Source organism: Melanerpes formicivorus, unplaced genomic scaffold (assembly GCF_026170545.1).
Source record: "Melanerpes formicivorus ecotype bairdi unplaced genomic scaffold, bMelFor1.0.p_v2 SCAF_26, whole genome shotgun sequence".
Taxonomy (NCBI): domain Eukaryota; kingdom Metazoa; phylum Chordata; class Aves; order Piciformes; family Picidae; genus Melanerpes; species Melanerpes formicivorus.
In genome coordinates this window covers 10,951,220-10,969,708 of record NW_027142378.1, presented here as the reverse complement: position 1 = coordinate 10,969,708, position 18,489 = coordinate 10,951,220, and the positions used below count along the sequence as shown (strand labels likewise).

General features: G+C 49.7%; 1 protein-coding gene across 6 annotated transcripts in view; it reads left to right on the top strand.

Annotated features, from left to right (window-relative positions):
- The window catches only part of FOXN2 (forkhead box N2), a 96,332-nt gene extending 80,113 nt beyond the window's left edge, over positions 1-16,219 (top strand). For 5 of the 6 annotated variants that reach the window (XM_068153672.1, XM_068153670.1, XM_068153668.1 and 2 more), the window contains 5 exons: positions 3,678-4,228; positions 7,988-8,112; positions 11,393-11,457; positions 13,861-13,929; positions 15,222-16,219. In XM_068153672.1, coding sequence (XP_068009773.1) covers positions 3,692-4,228; positions 7,988-8,112; positions 11,393-11,457; positions 13,861-13,929; positions 15,222-15,739 — 1,314 coding nt within the window. In that variant the 5' untranslated portion in view covers positions 3,678-3,691 and the 3' untranslated portion in view covers positions 15,740-16,219. The remainder of the gene's footprint in view (positions 1-3,677; positions 4,229-7,987; positions 8,113-11,392; positions 11,458-13,860; positions 13,930-15,221) is intronic. The other variant, XM_068153674.1, reaches the window with a different exon arrangement.
- The last annotated feature ends 2,270 nt before the right edge of the window (positions 16,220-18,489 follow it).

The following is an 18,489-nucleotide window of genomic DNA, read 5'->3' as shown; positions in this document are numbered from 1 at the left end:
GAGTTCCTGACTCCAGTTCCCATCTGCTGCTGAGTCCAGGCTGTGACTTCTCTGCTGTGCAGCACCAGAGGTGGAGTTCTCTGTTGTTCTGTAGATATTTGTACACATTTCATTCTTTTCTTCTATTTTTTCATTTTGTTGTTACTGTTTCATTAAAGCCACTGCAATTGTTTGGGCTGTTCCCCCCAACCTGTAAGTCTTCCATATTTTCTTCCTTTTCCCCTATGGGAAGGGGGAGGGATGAATAGAGAGCATCTGTCACTCATTTAGTGGCACCAGCCCAGCCTTAATCCTTGACAGTGGTCCTTGATGTCCCTGTCACTGCCATCACAATGGAGGCCAGCATTACCATTCCAATGACTTGTCCTGCTCCACAGGTCTGCTGCTTCTATATTCCAATTATCCTTAATGCAGTCTTTAGTTTTAGACCACTGGAGAATACCCACTGAAAGCTGCTCTGGCTGTGGAGCTGTGATTGTATTCTTTCTCTTATTTATTGGATTATAATAGTTTAATAATGGCCTTTATAGCTTTCTGGGGGGGGAAATCAATTTCTGCTGATGTGCTCATGTCAGAGATGTGTGAGGTGGTGAGCTAGGCACTGGGAAGGCAGTAGGAGACGTGGATTTTGGTAGTGCATGTACTAAGAGAAATGGGGCAGTAGCCTGTGTTTATTTACTGTAAGTGTATTGCCTGCAAATAGCATTAAGTAGGGTATTAATTACTCTAATGATTCTCTGCTAACACATAATGGCATGCCAACACAAACAGCACACCACGGAGCCTACCTGCTTGCTACCTGCAGGTGGAATCATTTAAAGATACTTTTCTTCCCTCTGTGTTTTGGAGGAGACTGTGAGCATGCCCAGGGCATAGGTGAGAAGGTGATCTGCAGGAGAGCAGCCCTGTGGAGAAGGAGCTGGGGGTCCTGGTGGACAACAAGTTATCCATGGGACAGCAATGTGCCCTGGGGGCCAAGAAGGCCAAGGGGATCCTGGGGTGCATTAAGAGCAGTGTGTGCAGAGGAAGGTTCTCTTCCCCCTCTGCTCTGCCCTGGTGAGGCCACACCTGCAATACTGCATCCAGTTTGGGGCTCCCCAGTTCAAGGGGGACAGAGATCTGCTGGAGAGAGTCAGGTTGATTGAGGGACTGGAGCACTGCCCTGTGAGGAGAGGCTGAGAGATGTGAAGCTGATTTGTCTGGAGAGGAGAAGACTGAGAGGGGGTTTAATAAATGGTTATCAATATCTGAGGGCTGGGGGTCAGGAGGGAGGGGACAGGCTCTGCTCACTTGCACCCTGGGACAGGACAAGGGGCAATGGATATAAACTCCAGCACAGGAGGTTGCAGCTCAATGTGAGGAGGAACTTCTTCACTGTGAGGGTCACAGAGCCCTGGAGCAGGCTGCCCAGAGAGGTTGTGGAGTCTCCTTCTCTGGAGCCTTTCCAGCCCCATCTGGATGTGTTCCTTTGTGACCTGTGCTGGATTCTATGGTCCTGCTCTGGCAGGGGGGCTGAGCTTGATGATCTTTGAAGGTCCCTTCCAACCCCTAACATCCTGTGAGCCTGTGATATCTGTGCTGTAAACCAGACTTCATTGCCTCACTCTATCAAAGGAATAAATACAGTGACCTGAAACTGCATGAGCATGTTCTTGAGTTACCTTGCTGACTGAAGATCTGCAAAGAGCTGTTCTGTGCAACATGAACTGGGAAGCTGGGAGCAGCGTTGTTACAGCAGCTTGTAGCAATAGGACAAAAGGGAATGGATTGAAGCTTGAGGAGGGAAGGCTTAGACTGGGTATTAGTACTTTACAGTGGGGGTGGTGAGACACTAGAACAGGTTGCCCAGTGTGGTTGTGGATGCCCCCTCCCTGGAGGTGTTCAAGGCCAGGTTGGATGAGACCTTGAGCACCCTGCCCTAGTGGAAGGTGTCTCTGTCCATGGCAGGGATGATCTTCAAGGTCCCTTCCAGCCTAAACCATTCTATGACCCTATGAACCGAGTGCTGAAATGACTAATGCACATCTGGGAGGTGCAAGCTGCTACGTAGCTGCCTGAAGAGGTGCTGAAGGGGGAGGTAAAGTTACTCATTGTTACTCCTTGGAAGGAAGAGGGTGCAACTCCACTGCAGCAGCACTGGGGTTTGTCTCACTCTGTGGGTGTTACCACCAGCTCTTTGTTTGTTTGGGGTGTTTTTGACTAAAAGAAGGACTGAAAAACTGACACAAGCATATGCAGATATTGCTGTGTTTAAAGCTACCAATCCCTGGCTGCCAATAGAAATCTGCTCTGATGGCTTGAGGGAGAAATAAATTGTAGAGAGAGCAAAGCTATTTTTGAGCAGCTATTGGAGTCATTTGCATTGCTTTTAATTTTTTTAGCTACTGAGCCTGGTAGTTTAATAATGCCCAGCCCTGCACTGCAACAGAAAATGGTGGGGCTGGTTTCCAGCACTAGTTCTGGTAAGCATAGGTGCAGGTGGTACCGTCAAAACAGCCTTGCAGTAGCTGGTGCAAAAGCATATCAGCAGATGAAGGGAGGAGAAAAAAATTGCTGGTGAGAAACCCAATGTGTTTGCAGGAGAAGGCTGAAATTCTGCATCCCACACCTGGCAGCAGGCTGGGAGTGGCAGGGCTCTGCCTCCTGCTGGGGAGCACAAGACAAATGTACCCTGTGGCATTTCTGTGTCACTGCATCACACATCCATTGTGCACACTGCTCCTGTCCTCCCTGCCCAGGGAGGTAATGGAGGCCTCATTCCTTGGAATATTGAAGGTGAGGCTCGACAGGGCTCTGGGCAGCCTGATCTGCTTGAGGATGTCCCTGCTGACTGCAGAGGGGTCTGCACGAGATGACCTTTGGAGGTCCCTTCCAGTGCAGATGATTGCCTGATTCATTGCCATAAGTCCTTTGGTTTCTAACCATAAAAGGTTATAAAGGTTGGTTGGTTGGTTGTTTTTCCCTTCTCTGTGTCCTCTTAACAAAGGGTTTATAACCATATAACACACACTCATGAGAAGGAGAGGAAATGGCTTCCAAGTTGTGCCAGGGGAGATTTAGTTTGGATATCTGGAAAAAGGTCAGGCATTGGAACAGGCTGCCCAGGGAGGTGATGGAGCTGCTGTCCTTGGAGGTGTTCCAGAAGTGCGTGGACATGGCACTGTGGGACATGGTTTAATGGCCATGGTGGCATAGGGTGAATGGTTGAACTTGATGATATCTCGAGGGGATGGGCCCTCAACCTCAGAGGGCTTTTCAGAGCAAAGCAGTTCTATGGTTGCTGTGGGTTTGTGTTGGACCCTGGCTCCCATCGGTGACTACAGCATTCCTGCAGAGGGTGGGGATGGGTACAGCCCTGTGGTGGGGACGGTGCAGCGCCGTGGTGGGGATGGGTACAGCCCTGTGGTGGGGACGGTGCAGCCCCGTGGCGGGGATGGGTACAGCCCCGTGGCGGGGATGGGTACAGCCCCGTGGCGGGGATGGGTACAGCCCTGTGGTGGGGACGGTACAGCCCCGTGGCGGGGACGGTGCAGCCCCGTGGCGGGGACGGTGCAGCCCCGTGGCGGGGATGGGTACAGCCCTGTGGTGGGGACGGTGCAGCCCCGTGGCGGGGTGCCCTGCCGCTGCACCCCATTCCCAAGGCTGGCACTGATTTGTGAGCGTGTTCTGTGTTGCAGAGCAGTAACTCTAAATGGGTCCAGTCACTGGAATGACTCCGGACAAGAAGGCAGAAACGCCGGGAGCAGGGAAGGCTGCAGGACTACGGCAGTGCCATGGGATGGGAAGCTTGCCCGACGCCGGCGACGCCGGCAGGCCGAAGGCCACCGTGGTGGGCAGAGATTCGGCGGACGACGAGCTGACCAATTTGAACTGGCTGCACGAAAGCACTAACCTGCTAACCAACTTCAGCCTGGGCAGCGAGGGGCTGCCCATCGTCAGCCCCTTGTACGACATCGAGGGCGACAGCGTGCCCTCCTTCGCGCCCTCCTGCTATCCAAACCCCGAAAAGAAGTGCTCCACTTCCAAACCCCCCTACTCCTTCAGCCTGCTCATCTACATGGCCATCGAGCACTCCCCCAACAAGAGCCTGCCTGTCAAAGAGATCTACAGCTGGATCCTGGAGCGCTTCCCCTACTTCGCCACAGCACCCACCGGCTGGAAGAACTCGGTCCGGCACAACCTGTCCTTGAACAAGTGCTTCCGGAAGGTGGAGAGAAGCCATGGCAAGGTGAGGGGGGAGTGGCTCAACCTCAGAGACCTTGAGCACAGCCCTGTGAGGAGAGCCTGAGGGAGCTGGGGTTCTTTAGCCTGGAGAAGAGGAGGCTCAGGGGAGACCTTATTGCTCTCAACAACTACCTGAAGGGAGGTTGTAGCCAGGTGGGGGTTGGTCTCTTCTCCCAGGCAAGTAGCACCAGAACAAGAGGACACAGTCTCAAGCTGTGCCAGGGGAAGTTTAGTTTCCAGGTGAGGAGAAAGTTCTTCCCAGAGAGAGTAATTGGCCACTGGAATGTGCTGCCCAGGGAGGTGGTGGAGTCACCATCCCTGGAGGTGTTCAGAACAGGCTTTGATGTGGCACTTGGAGCCACGGTTTAGTTGTCAGGAGGTGTTAGGCATTAGGTAATAGCTTGGACATGATGATCTCTCAGGTCTTTTCCAACCTGGTTGATTCTGTGAACTTGGAAATTCAGGGGGGCAATGGAGAAGGGTCTTACTGTTACCAAGGGGTTTGGTTTTGTTGGGTTTCATTTTGCCCTTCTCAAGGGTTTTGTTAGCTTCTTTGTGTTGTGGGTGGTTGGTTGGTTTGGTTTTTCCCCTCTCCATGTCCTCTTAACACTTTATTTGCAGCTGGAGATGGTTTGGAAATGCCACTTCTGGCAGGTCAGGGGATGGCAGAAGTCACTTGGGTTTGTTATTCACTGCTGACCTGGGTGGAGCTGGCTGTGGTGCAACATTTGTAAAGCTGACTAACGTTCTACTGCAAAGGACCCTGTTGCTGCTTAGAATCTTGTCAGCCTGCAATGATCAGACTGAAATGTCAGGTCTCTCTTAGGTGCCTTTTCATTTGTTGGGGCTTCTTTTTGCTGAATCTTCTCATCTTGGGTTTGAGGAGCGAGACAGATGCTCTTTAATCCTTCTCAAAGGAGTTAAAGAACAACACTCCACACCAGATGGGAAAGGATGAGAAGTTTAAATGGAAGTATTATTCATAACTGCGTACAACAGTACAAAAGTCATATGCAATACAAAACCAGGGAGCTAGCAATAGCTTCCCCACCCCCTGCCCCCTTCTCTCTTCTCCTCTGTACACAAGGGACAAGAGAAAGAGCAGAGAGTTGTTTGTTAGCCACAACAAAGAACACAGCCAAGGACAGCAGAGCCAGAAGCCCCAGCCAGAGCAGAGGAAGCAAAAAGAGACAAAGTTGGTTTACCTTACTAGCCTGAGTTTGCTCCGGGTCCAGTGGGATTAGTTAGAGCTTATCATCGTTTTCCTTTTCACACCCAGTGGTGATTTGTTTACATTCTGCTACTTCAAGGTCTGTGACAATTTTCTGGGCTCAGGCTGAAACTACCACACCCGTGTACAGGGGGGAGGGGAGGGAGCGGGGCAGGGGAAGCTGTTGGTAGCTCCCTGGTTTGTCCAGGGGGGTTCTTGGGTTGTTTATAAACGGTACCCATATGTAAATGCTGTCTGGTTTGCACATGTGCATTGCACTTCATCTTTTCGATTGCAGTTTGGCTTGTAAACACAGCTTCAGTTGCTTTGCAGCTGGGCTGGGCTGGCAATCTTATGTTGGGGGGCAGCTTCAACCCACCACAGCTTCCTAAAGGACACTTTTGTCTGTACACATTCTGTCTTCTGACCTGTGTGGCAGTTGCCACTGATTTACTTCCTCCTTATTTCCCTTCCCATTCCTGGAAAGAGCTGGCTCTGACTTCAGTAAACTGACAAACCACATAGCAAAAGTCAACAAACAAATCCCAGACCCATATGCTCAGAGGTCAGCTGAAGTGGCAGCAGGCTTTGTGTCAGAAGTGCATGCAGGGCCTGGCATGCCTGGCAGCCTCTGGCTGGAGCTGAGCTGGCATCAGGAAGGACTGCCTTGTGCTGGAAGGACTGAACATCTCAACACCTCTGCTTTTCCATTAGATTGGTAGAGGGGTGTTACCCCACACCTGAGTGAGCACAGCAGCAGCCTCCCCACTGTTGATGTGAAGTAGGAACCTTCAAAGGAAGCTTGCAGACTACCCTAGGTGACCCTGCTTTGGCAGGGGGCTTGGACTCGAGCTTTTGAGGTCCTTTCCCTCTAATGTTCTGTGGTTCTGAAGGCAGTTTAGCATTTCACATCCTGGAATCACAGAACTGTTTCCATTGCAAAGGCCTCTAAGAGCATTGAGTCCAACCATCAGCCTAACACCACTGTGGCCATTAAACCCTGTCCCAAAGTGCCACCTCCACATGGTTTTTGAACACCCCCAAGGATGGTGACTCCACCACCTCCCTGGGCAGCCTGTTCAATGCCTGACCACTCTTGCAGCAAAGACATTGTCCCTAATACCCAACCCCCACCCCACTGCAGCCTCCCTTCAGGTAGTTGTAGAGAGCAAGGTCTGCCCTCAGCCTTCTCTTTTCCAGACTAAACAACCCCAGTTCCCTCAGCTGCTCCTCACAAGATCTGTTCTCCATGCCCTTCAGCTTCACTGTCCTTCTTTGGGTACTCTCCAGCAGCTCAGTGTCTTTCCTGTAGTGAGGGCCCCAAAACTGAATCATCTTAGGCTTGCTGTTTGCTTGGAGAAATGCCACAGTCTGGGTTCTTTGTTGCTGTGGTTAGACCACTGGTTTATTTTAAGGCTGAAGGTAGCTCTGTGCTGTGGGATCTTCAGTTCCAGTAGTGCATGGCTTTCTCCTAAGGTGTAACACTTAACTCCAGCCCTGTGCCTTTGTTGAGCAGCAGATGCCAAGCAAATTGAGCAGTCCCGTGGGCATGGTCTCTTTGGTTCAGTGTCTGCTTCTGTACAGACAATGGTGGGTGGAAGCCTGATTCCACATCACACCTGACCCAGCCTTAACTACCTGAAGAAGTCACCCTCTTTATTGCCTCTTGTGAGTGTGTGTATGGCTTCAGGGTGTGTTCCAGTTCAGCTTGCTGTTGTCATAGCTATCCAAAGTCCCTGTGTGATGTTGTCAGGGCAGCATGCTGATGAAAAAGAGGAACCTAACCCATTCTGCCTGCAGGCCCCAGATGAACTGAATTAGGTGACAAGTGGAAGTGCTTGCCTAAAGTAGCAGATAGAACAGTGTAAAGCAGTGCTTTGCTGTTCAGATGAGTTCCTGGCTGCTCCCTGAGGGCAATAGCCTCTAAGCTACCAAAAGGAGGGGAGAAAAAGGCAGAGTTGGGCAGGGTTTGGGATGTGGGGGGAAGGGTCTGGGTTCATGAGAAGCAGATGGAAAGGTACTAGTAGTTTGTCACTGAGGTACTGAATGGAGCCAGCTGAGAGGACAGTCCTGGCTAGTACCTAGCCAGTTAAATCATCCTGCCAGCCACCATGGCTGTTCAATTCAAAATAAACTGCTTGATAGAATAGAATTAACCAGCTAGGGAAAGACATCTGAGATTGAGTCCAACCTCTCACCCAACACCATCTAATCAACTAAACCATGGCACCAAGCACCCTGTCCAGTCTCTTCCTCAACACCTCCAGTGATGGTGACTCCACCACCTCCCTGGGCAGCACATTCCCAGGGGATGCTATCCCAAGCTGCAAGACAGATGTTTCCACACCATATAATGAAGGTCTTGGGTCTATACAGTCAGGTTTGGAGCATGTGCTTTCCATGCAGGCAATGAAGCAGCCTGAGGATGCTGCACATCAGCTGTCCAGTGGTGGGTACCTGTGCCCTGCGCTGCATCTTGGGAGTACGCATTCAGAAATGGCTCTTACAGCTTGGCCTCTGGGATCTCTAATTTGCAGTACTTCTTTCCTGCAGGTGAATGGAAAAGGGTCTCTGTGGTGTGTTGACCCAGAATACAAACCTAATCTTGTCCAAGCACTGAAGAAGCAGCCTTCTCCCTCAGCACTTGCCTTGTACACTCCGCCGGCGTCACCACCGAGGTAGGCGAACCCTGCCATCGGGCTGGGGGGTGGGTCTGTTACTCCACCCAGCAGAGGAGATGGCCATGCAGATGTTGATGTGTTGGCTACTGGCTGCCACCTACGAGAAGAATTTGAGTGGCTCTTAGGTGAGAGTGACTATAGATGAGGTGGGGAGATGTCATGAGCTCAGGCTTCGCAGGGAGCAGATCTGGGATTTGTGTCCGAGTCATCGTTATACATGTGGAAGAGTTTAAAAGGAGGAGGTTGGGGCTGTGCTGAGTGCTGGCTGGTGAGACCCATTTCTCTGGAGGGTAGGCATGCCCAGGCACTGGAGCAAATCCTCTTTCCTCATCTAGGATCATAGAATCATAGAATTGTTAGGGTTGGAAAGGACCTCAAGGATCATCCAGCTCCAACCCCCCTGCCACTGACAGGGACACCTCACACTGCAGCAGGTTGCTCAGAGTCACATCCAGCCTTAAAAACCTCCAGGGGTGAGGCTTCTACCACCTCCCTGGGCAGCCTGTGCCAGGCTCTCATCATCCTCATAGTGAAGAACTTCTTCCCGACATCCAATCTGAATCTACCCACTTGTAGTTTTGTTCCATTCCCCCTAGTCCTGTCATTACCTGACACTCCAAAAAGTCCCTCCCCAGCTTTCTCACAGGCCCCCTTCAGATACTGGGAGGCCACAATTAGGTCTCTCCTTCTCTTCTCCAGACTGAATAGCCCCAACTCTCTGTCTGTCCTCATAGGAGCCTGGTGCTGCTAGCTTAGAAGGCTGTCTTCTCATGTAGTCACTTGTCTAGAGAGAAAACAGACACCTTCCATGCTGTTGTCAAAAGCAGCTTTTCTACAGCCTGACGTGCTTAGGCTGGTCTCAGAGGAGAACTCTTTTTCTGCAGGGATGGGAAGAACAACCTTTACCATAAACATCCTCTGAGGTGGGTCATTGTGGTAGTTTTAGACTGACTTCTGAAGTCAGAGCTTCCTCTTCTGACACATTTTAAGATGAGGTGACCACTTTTGGAGAATTTGAGGTCAAAGTGATGCATTCTCAGCAGAGGAAGAGGAATGGCAGCTGAGTCTACCTCAGAGGTAGAGGTAGGATGGAGTGGAGAGGGGCAGTGGATGCACTGCCGTTGGTGACTTCAGTTCCCAGGTAGGCACGTGGCCAGGTTATCTGTTTCAGCAAAGAATTTGAGTGAGATAAGAGATAATGAAGGTCTCTGTACCTTGCCCTATGCCTTGCATTTGCTGTGAGGAGTTGCCTTAACAAACAGGAGGCACTGGGGTTACTGGAGCAGAATGTGAAACTGGTAGCACGGAGCAGACATTAAGTGTCCAGTGGGACAGTCAGGCTGGGAGCTGGCACCCCTGTGAGAGCCTCAGGAGCAGCTGAAGATTTGCATGGCATGAGCTCTTCCAGTTGGGCTTCTAAAGCACAAGATGTTAACAGTGGTCTCTGGCCTTCCAGCCTTGTTGAGCTGCTGGATGCAGAAGTGTCCTCTTTTTGCAGCTCTCTGCTGGAGCAGGAGCATTACCAGAATAACCCTGAATCAAACTGGGAAGTGGGAGCTGGCTGGTGGTGTGGTCAGGCCTTGGTTTATGGGAACAGCTGACTGAAACTACTGCTAATTGGACATTAGATGGTAATGTCTGTACAGGCTTTGATGTTTCTAAGTGGGGGCATGGACTCCTGTTTTGTGGTGCAACTCAAGTGAAGGTTTGGCCCTTTTAAAGCTGTGGTAACACCCTGTCTGTGTTAACATGGGTCAAACTTCAAAATGCAGAGAAGAGCAAAGATGGGAAGGCACCTCTAGATATGCTCACTGTCCAGCTGGAGCACAGAAGATCAAAACAGACTCAGCCTAGAGCAGGTCACTCAGAGCTGCTTGCCAGCTAAGCTTTTGGAATTGCCAAGCTCTTTAAGATCAGTCCAGTGATCCAAGCATTGCAGTGTGAGGGGTGGCTGGGACAAGAGGCTGGCTCAGGCAGTCTTCCTTCTAAATAGTTTTTGAAGAGCTTCTTGCAGCCCCAAGAAAGCCAATTGTGTCCTGGGCTGCTCTGTTGCCCCTACTCCTCACCTGCTTTCCTGTAGCCCCCTTCAGATACTGGAAGGCCACAATTAGGTCTCCTCAAGGCCTTCTCTTCTCCAGACTGAGCAACCCCAACTCTCTCAGTCTGTCTCCACAGCAGAGCAGCTCCAGCCCTCTGCTCATCCTTGTGGCCCTTCTCTGGACACATTCCAGCATGTCCAGATCCTTCCTGTAATAGGGGCTCCAGAACTGGATGCAGGACTCCAGGTGGGGTCTCCCCAGAGCTGAGCAGAGGGGGAGAATCACCTCTCTCGACCTGCTGGCCACACTTCTCTTGCTGCAGCCCAGGCTCTGGTTGGCTTTCTGGGCTGCAAGTGCACACTGCTGGCTCACGTTGAGCTTCTCATCCATCAGCACCCCCAGTAACAGAATTGTTAGGCTTGGTAGGGACCTCAAGGATCATGATGCCATCATCTAGTTCCAAGCCCCCTGCCGTGGGCAGGGACCCCTCACACCAGATCAGGTTGCTCAGAGCCACTTCCAGCCTGGCCTTAGAAAGCTCCAGGGCTGAGGCCTTTCCTTTTTGACTGCCAGAGTCTCTGAATTTTCCTGTGGGAGGGCTAGTGTGCACAATTACTCTACAGTGTGTTTTCAGGGAATCCACCTATCATTCAGCAGGGTTTTAGAATAAAAGGTAAGGTGTTACTTGGAGCAGAAGCTTTTTCCAAACCTGTAATCTGTGCCTCCTTACACTGACATTTGTATTGCAGATGATTGGCATCACTGCTGTGCTTTATTTCTGCACAGCTCAGGCAGCAAGTGCAAGGCCCCTAGCTGCATTCTCTTTCTATCACTACATGTGTCCTACCCTTTGGATCTGGGGATGGCCAGGACCCTCATCTTGCAAATACCTTGTCTTAAGCAATACTAAGCATTAATTTGCTCTAAGAAAGCTCTGTGTGGATAAAAGAGGCAGAGATGTGGTGCCTGGGGACGTGGCTTAGCATCAGATTTGGCAGAGTTAGGGAATGGTTGGATGCAATGATCTTCAAGGTTTTTCCCAACTGAAATGATTCTGTGATCCTATAAACAGCCAAACCAATCTGTCAGGCCACCTACTGAGGACAACAGAAATTGGTTGCCCACCAAACTGGGCTGCTTGGGTTGGGTTTGGGTTTACCATAGTGCTGTCTGCTATGCTTTGCACAGATCATTTGCCTAATTAAATCTTGGCTTTGAGCTTTTGAATTTCTTTTCAGCAGGTCAGCATCCCCTCACTACCTAACTTCAGTTCTCCAGCAGAATCACCACCGATCCTTCAAAGGTAAACAACTTCCTTTCACTCTGCTCTCCTGGTTTTGTGCTACAGGCGTGTGCTGAAGCCCAGCTGATGGTGTGTGTGGGACCTGCTTTGAAGGCTCTGCTAGATGATGAATAAACCTGATGTAGCAGAACGCATGCTTGTTGTATGGGCACTGGGGTTCTGCACCTGGGCTGGAACAGTCCTCACTATCAATACAGGCTGGGGGATGAGGTGATAGAAGGCAGCCCTGTGGAAAAGGAGTTGGGGGTGTTGATGGATGACAAGCTGGATGTGAGCAGGCAGTGTGCTACTTTTGCTTGCCTTGAGGAGGGACAGTTAGCCAAATATACATTCTTCAGATTTCTCTTCTGGTTTTTTCTGTTCTAAAGAAAGTGACTTGAAGATGGAGATAATCTGGTTTGCAGTGACAGTCAGATGCAAACAAAAGCAGCAACAGCTGCTGAGCAGAGATCATTTCCCATAGGTACTTTTCAGAATGTCCTAATTGACTACCAAAGCTTAATCTCTAAAGGCTTGAGCTTGTCCAAGTCCTTCTTTTGAAGAGACTTGTGTCCCCTTGTTGAAGGGCTGATTGCAGGAAGAAGTGGGCATGTGTTAATTTGTTGTAGAGGAGTGTTGTCAAAGCTCTTTCAAAAGGGAGTTGGGGCTCAGAACCTAGAGAAGAGAAGGTTCTGGGGAGACCTTATAGCAGCCTTCCAGTACCTGAAGGGAGCTCCAGGAAAGCTGGGGAGAGACTGTGGTGATAGGACAAGGGACAGGGTTTTTAAACTACAGCAGGGTAGGTTTAGGTTGGACATTTACTGTGAGGGTGGTGAGACACTGGAACAGGTTGCCCAGAGAAATTGTGGGTGCCTCATCCCTGGGAGTGTTAAGGCTAGGCTGGATGAGGCTTTGAGCAGCCTGGTCAGTGCAGAGTGTCCCTGCCCATGGCAGGGGGGTTGGAACTGGCTGCTCCTTGAGGTCCCTTCCAACCCTGACAATTCTGTGATTTCTCTCCTGTGTAAGGAGTCTTCTTCATCCCTAGCTGAAGTGAGCAAAAGCAAACCTTGAATTGCCTCTTTTTTTCCTTTAAAGTTCATGAGTGTGTCCTGAAATGAGTGGGGAAGGGCATGCTGCTTTTTCCTTTTCACCTCTCTCTGGTTAGAAATGTCACTCTTGGTCATTTCTGTGCCCTTTTTGAGGTGTCAGCAGTCTGCTCTGGTGTTTCACAGCAGTGCTTGTCACCACAGCTGAAGGCACTGCAGTCACCTAAAGCTTCTGAAGTACCTATTTATTATTTAGATCCCTGTGCTTTCTAGCTGGAGCAGTTCTGTGCCCTTTCCTCCCTTGTCTTCTCCATTTCTTCCACTTGATTGTGCATGGAGAAGCCCTGCTGGAGCAGAGGTGTGTTGAGCTGGTGCTGTGCTAACAGGCACACTCGCTCTCAAGCTTGCATAGGCACGTAAGCAGGACATGGAGTTTCTGAGATGCTTTGCTGCATGGAGGAGGACCTGAGGGTACTGATCAACAGCTGGCTGAATATTGGCCAGCAGCGTACTCAGGTGGTCAAGAAGGCTAATCACATCCTGGCTGTATCTGGAATAATGTGGCCAGCAGTTTTAGGGATGTGATTGTTCCCCTCTACTTGGCACTGGTGAGGCCATGCCTTGAGTACTGGCTTCAGGTTTGGGCCTCTCACTGCAGGAAGGACATTGAAGTGCTGGAGTTTGTCCAAAGAAGAGCAACTGAGCTGGTGGAAGGTCTTGAACATAAGTCTCATGAGGAACAGCTGAGGGACCTGGGGTTGTTTAGTCTTCAGAAGAGGAGACTGAGGGGAGAGCTCGCACTCCTACAGCTACTTCAGAGGAGGTGGAGCAAGGTCAGGGTTGGTCTCTTCTCACATAGAACAAGTGACAGGACAAGAGGAAATGGATTATAAAGCATTGGAACAGGCTGCCTAGGGAGGTGGTGGAGTCACCATTCCTGGAGGTCTTTAAAAGATGTGTGGATGTGGATGGTGGGATAGTGAGCTCTAGCCAAGTGGTTGGACTCGATGTCAAAGGTCTCCTCCAGCCTCAACAGCTCTGTGGTTCTACTGCATAATCTCTCTCTCAGCTGGTCCAAACAAAAGCCATTTGTTGGTAAGTATAGCAACAGCAGCCTCATATGGATGTCTAAATAAGGTCACTGTTGCTTGGCATCAGTGTGAGAATGCAGGTTTTGAATAGCATGGTTAAGACAGGAGACTGCTCTGTAACTGCTGCACTGTGTAAGAGGCACACTGTCTGAATCCACACCTGTAATTTTCCCCCCCTGCTCTTTCTTTTAGGCCAATACATACAGATAGTCTTCATGGCTTCTAGGGACTTACTGTTGTCACATCTCTCAACTGAGATCTAATGTTTTGCTGTCTCTCCTTCACAGAATCTGATATCGATGCTGCTACTGCAATGATGCTGTTAAACACTTCCATCCAACAAGGGATGCTGAGCTGTAAGCATTAAGCCATTTTCCTCTGCTTTTTCTTCTCTACCCAGTAGCTAAATGTTTCCTCCCCGAGGTTTCAGGAAGGCAGTATGGTCTGGTGTGGTGGTTTGGTTTTGCACCGTGTTCCAATGTGGAGTTTACCCCAAGGAGTAAATTGCCACACTGCACAGGATGTGGAAGTTCAATGATTATTTACAAAAGTAGGGAAAGGTAATTAACATCTACAAACATACATACACATACAACTACACCAAGAGCCACCTCTGCAGACCCCCCTGTACCCTCCTCTGGACAAAGCCCAGAGGGCTCTTCCCATCTAACAGGTTCTCTCTCTCGTCCCAGCCACTGTGTTTTGGAGATTTTTAAATCATAGAATCAACCAGGTTGGAAAATACCTCAGAGATCATCAAGTCCAGCCTGTAACCCAGCAGCTCCTGACTGCTAAACCATGGCTCCCAGTGCCACATCCAATCCTTTCTTGAACACCTCCAGGGACAGTGACTCCACCACCTCCCTGGGCAGCACATCCCAGTGGCCAATTACTTTTTTGGGAAGAACTTTCTCCTCACCTCCACCCTAAACTTCCCCTGGCACAGCTTGAGACTGTGTCCTCTTGTTCTGGTGCTGCTTGCCTGGGAGAAGAGACCAATCCCCACCTGGCTACAGCCTCCTTTCAGGTAGTTGTAGAGAGCAGTAATGTCCCTCTTGAACTGGGGAGCCCAAAACAGGAAGCAATACTCTAGGTTTGGCCTTACCAAGGCAGAAGAGTGGGGGAGAAGAACCTCTCTTGATCTGCTGGACACACTGCTCTTAATGCACCCCAGGATCCCCTTGGCCTTCTTGGCCCCCAAGGCACATTGCTGTCCCATGGATAACTTGTTGTCCACCAGGGCTCCCAGCTCCTTCTCCACAGGGCTGCTCTCTAGCAGATCACCTCCTAACCTGTACTACTGCAGGACTATTCCTTCCCAGATGAAGAGCTCTGCACTTACCCTTTTTGAGCCTCATTAGGTTCCTCTCTGCCCAGGTCCCCAGTCTGTCCAAGTCTCACTGGATGGCCACACAGCCTTCAGGTGTATCAGCCAAGCCTCCCAGTTTGGTATCATCAGCAAACTTACTGACCTTTGAAGGTTCCTTCTGGCCCAGCCCATTTCTATGTTTCTATGCTTATGACTCTTAAATGCTTACCTTCAGCTTACTTTGCAGCCAGCCAGCCACAGTGTGCTTGTTTTGCAGCTGATCCCATTGGACTGTTTGCTCACTGACAAACCTTGGGGCTGTTTATTTTGTTCTAATAGGTGAGAAACCTCAGCCTCTGAAGACGCCTAAGAAGAGGAGTTACGGCAGCGCGTTCAACCCTCCCAGCTCCATGAATCTGCAGGAGAATGATCCTATGGCCATCAACATCGACCCCAAGGAGGATCACAACTACAGTGCCAGCAGCCTGGGCTCCCAGCGCTGTGCCTCCCGCTCCAGCATGTCTTCCTTGTCCTCCCTCGACGAGGTGTACGAGTTCATCTCCAAGAGCAGCCACGATGGCAGCGACGGCAGCGAAGGCTTCCACAGTGAGGTGGATACAGATGTTGACTACGAAGACGATCCTCTGGGAGACAGTGGCTATGCATCACAACCTCGTGGAGATACCTCTAAGGAAAGTCAGCCCAGCAGCAAAGCACTCAAGGAGCTATGTCAAGAAATTGACGAGGAGTTGAAAGAAGCGGCAGGGTCTCTGCTGCACCTTGCTGGCATCCAAACGTGCTTGAGTTCCTTAATATGTACTGCCAAGAGCCACTGTCACAAGCAGAGGAAAAAATAGGATGTCTGTCAGTGTTGGATATACACAGCTATTTTTTTTAATTGTGGCAATACTTCTTCTACTTTTTTACCCTTCACAAGGGGGAGATCAAAGCCATAAGAGGACTCATTGCTTGCTTTCTCTTTCTTTGGTTTGGTTTTCTGTTTGGGGGGCACTGACTAGAATTTAGCCATTTATTTTTTCAATCACTGCCTGAAAGAAAAAAAAAATAAGAGAAAAAGGAAAAAAAAAAAAGAGTAATTCATAATTCAGTCTTCTCCAAAATGTTACTGCTTAAGGCTCACTTCCTTTTGGGAGTTTTTTTCTCCTTTTCAGCAGTTGATTTTTCTTTTCTTAATTTGCTTTTCCTCCCTCCCCCAGAAAGATGTTTGTTCAGATGCACACTGTGGGTGGTACCTACATCTCTGCTGGTCCCACCTGTAGAAGTGCATTTTGCCTTGCCTTGAAGGCTCTCACTTCCATCTAAAGGATTGCCAAAAAGAGGAGGAAAGGAAGAAAAAAAAATATGGAGGGGGCAGGAAAAAAAACCAACAAAGGTTCTTGCTTCAGGTCCTCTCTTTGCTCTCCAGAGAACAGGTCTGGGTGGAAACACTGGTGAAGTAACTCCAAGTGGCTGCAGTTTTCAGCCTGCCTTGGGCAGTAACTGAAAGCTTGTAGCACTCCAGGAGCAGCTTTCAGCGGAGGTGCTGAGGCTAAGAGGTAGCTGAGGTGGGTACCACCCACAGGCTTTCCTTTTTGCCATCTTTTCTCTCATTTCCCCAAATCTGCTCTCTGCAGGTCGGATTCCTGAAGGAAATCAGAGGTGTTGGGGTTTTTTTCACCTTAAAGACAAACTGTCTTGTTTTGGGGGAGGAGGGGGAGTGCATGTGTCCTTTTCATGCAGATGTGTACATGCATACATGGGCCTTGGATGTAGCCGACAGGGAAAGCTGCCATGTGGCCAAACTTGATGTTGTCCTGTTGAGCAGATAGGAGCTGCATAATTCTGCACCATCTGCCTTTCTGATTCCCCCTTCACCCATTTGGGGTGGAAGGTTCAACTAGTTGATGGTGGTGACAGTGTGGATCAGGTGGAGGCTTTAGGTGGCAGACACCTGCTGACAAGGAGTCTTACTCCCCCAGTCTGAGACAAAAGAGAGTAACTTCCTTTTGGATTAGTGAACCCTGAACTGGAGTTTTTGCCCCTTCCCACCCCCAGTGCTGGTTGGTTTTGTCACATGCACTGTCCCTACCTTTTTGTTTCTCACATCACTGTGTCTTGTGCTGCGTGCCCTATCAGCCTCCTCCCACATCCAGGGCATCCAACTGCCAAGGTTGCGCCTCAGCCTTTGGATGCACATTGCAGCTCAGGTGGAACTCTCTCTGTTTTGGGGGAAGTAATTCCTTCACTCTTCATTTTTGCAATAACAAAAATCTCTTTCTAGTTGCCAGGCATCCTTCAGCCAAAAATGTTGCAGTGTTTTTAGTGGTATGGTGACCATTTTTCCTCCATCTTGCTGTAGATGATGGCTTCTTTGATTCTCTGTTTCAAAAGGGGGTCAGCAGTTCTGCTGGGGTGGGTTTGTCAGGGTGCTGCGTGGATGATGATACCTTAAGTATGCTGCAGAGTTGTGTGCAGCTATCAAAAGTCATCTTCCCTGTTGCTGAAGCCTTGTGTGCCATACATGTTTTCACTAAGGCAGGAAGCCTTTGCTCCCAGCACCTGTTGGGCCAGAGGGTTGAAAATTAGGAGCAGAGCCACCTAGGAAAACAGTGTGTCCACTCTTTGGGTCGTTGAAAACCAGTGCTGGATTCAGCCAAAACTGAACCTTTTTTCCCTCATGGGGTGTTCTGGCTATTTGGAGGCCTTTCTTAGACCAGTATTAGGGTTCTGTTAGGTTGTCATTGTTGGGTTTTTTCCAGTCTTAATGAATACTGCCATAAACTGTCTGCTTTAACTATGAACACAGCCATGCTGCTGAAGGTCTGTTGCTCTGAGGGCCTGTTCCAGTGCCTCTTGAAGACGATGGTGGTGCTCCCACTGCCTCAATGGCTGTTGGATCAGGCCTGAGATAGTTGAGGTTCTTTGTGTTTGGGAATTTAAAGCCAAGGTTTTGTTGTTATTTTATTTTTAAAGCACAAACACTAGTGATTGGGGGGGGGAAGTGGGGTGGTTTGGTTGCTCCAATTACTTGTTTTAAGAATGATTTTCCTTTCTTGAAAGGGAAGTAAAATACTCTTGCTTTATCCCTGCTTTGTGTGAATGCCTGTTAGCCTACCCCCGCGACAGGGCAGCATGTGTGCAGACATTGTGTCTTCTGGATATCACAAGTGGTGCATTAGCCAATTGGATCTGACATCAGATGTATTCCTGGTGGATAATAAGGGCAAAAGTTGCTTCTTGAAGGACAATTAACCACCAGCACAGTGGTTTCTTAGGATTTTGGAATGTGGAGATGTGAATGCTTGGGTGGAACTGCTTTGGGTTTTGTGTTCATGAGTTGTACCTTGTACCTTGACGGAAAACTGCAAAGGGGCAGAGTTTGTGTCAGTGTGGAAAGGAGGATTCAGCTACACAGACTGTGAGCAGTCTGTGATGTTTTCTTTGCTCAGTGCCATGATTTCAATTGCATGTTGTTGAAGAGGGGTGCTGCCTGCCTCCCACTTGAAGGTGGCTGCAGCTTTTCTGTAGCTTCCAGTGAAAGCTGGACCAAGGTCCAGTATTCTGAAGAATGTCAGTCACAGTCAGCTCCATGGTTTGGTTTGGTTTG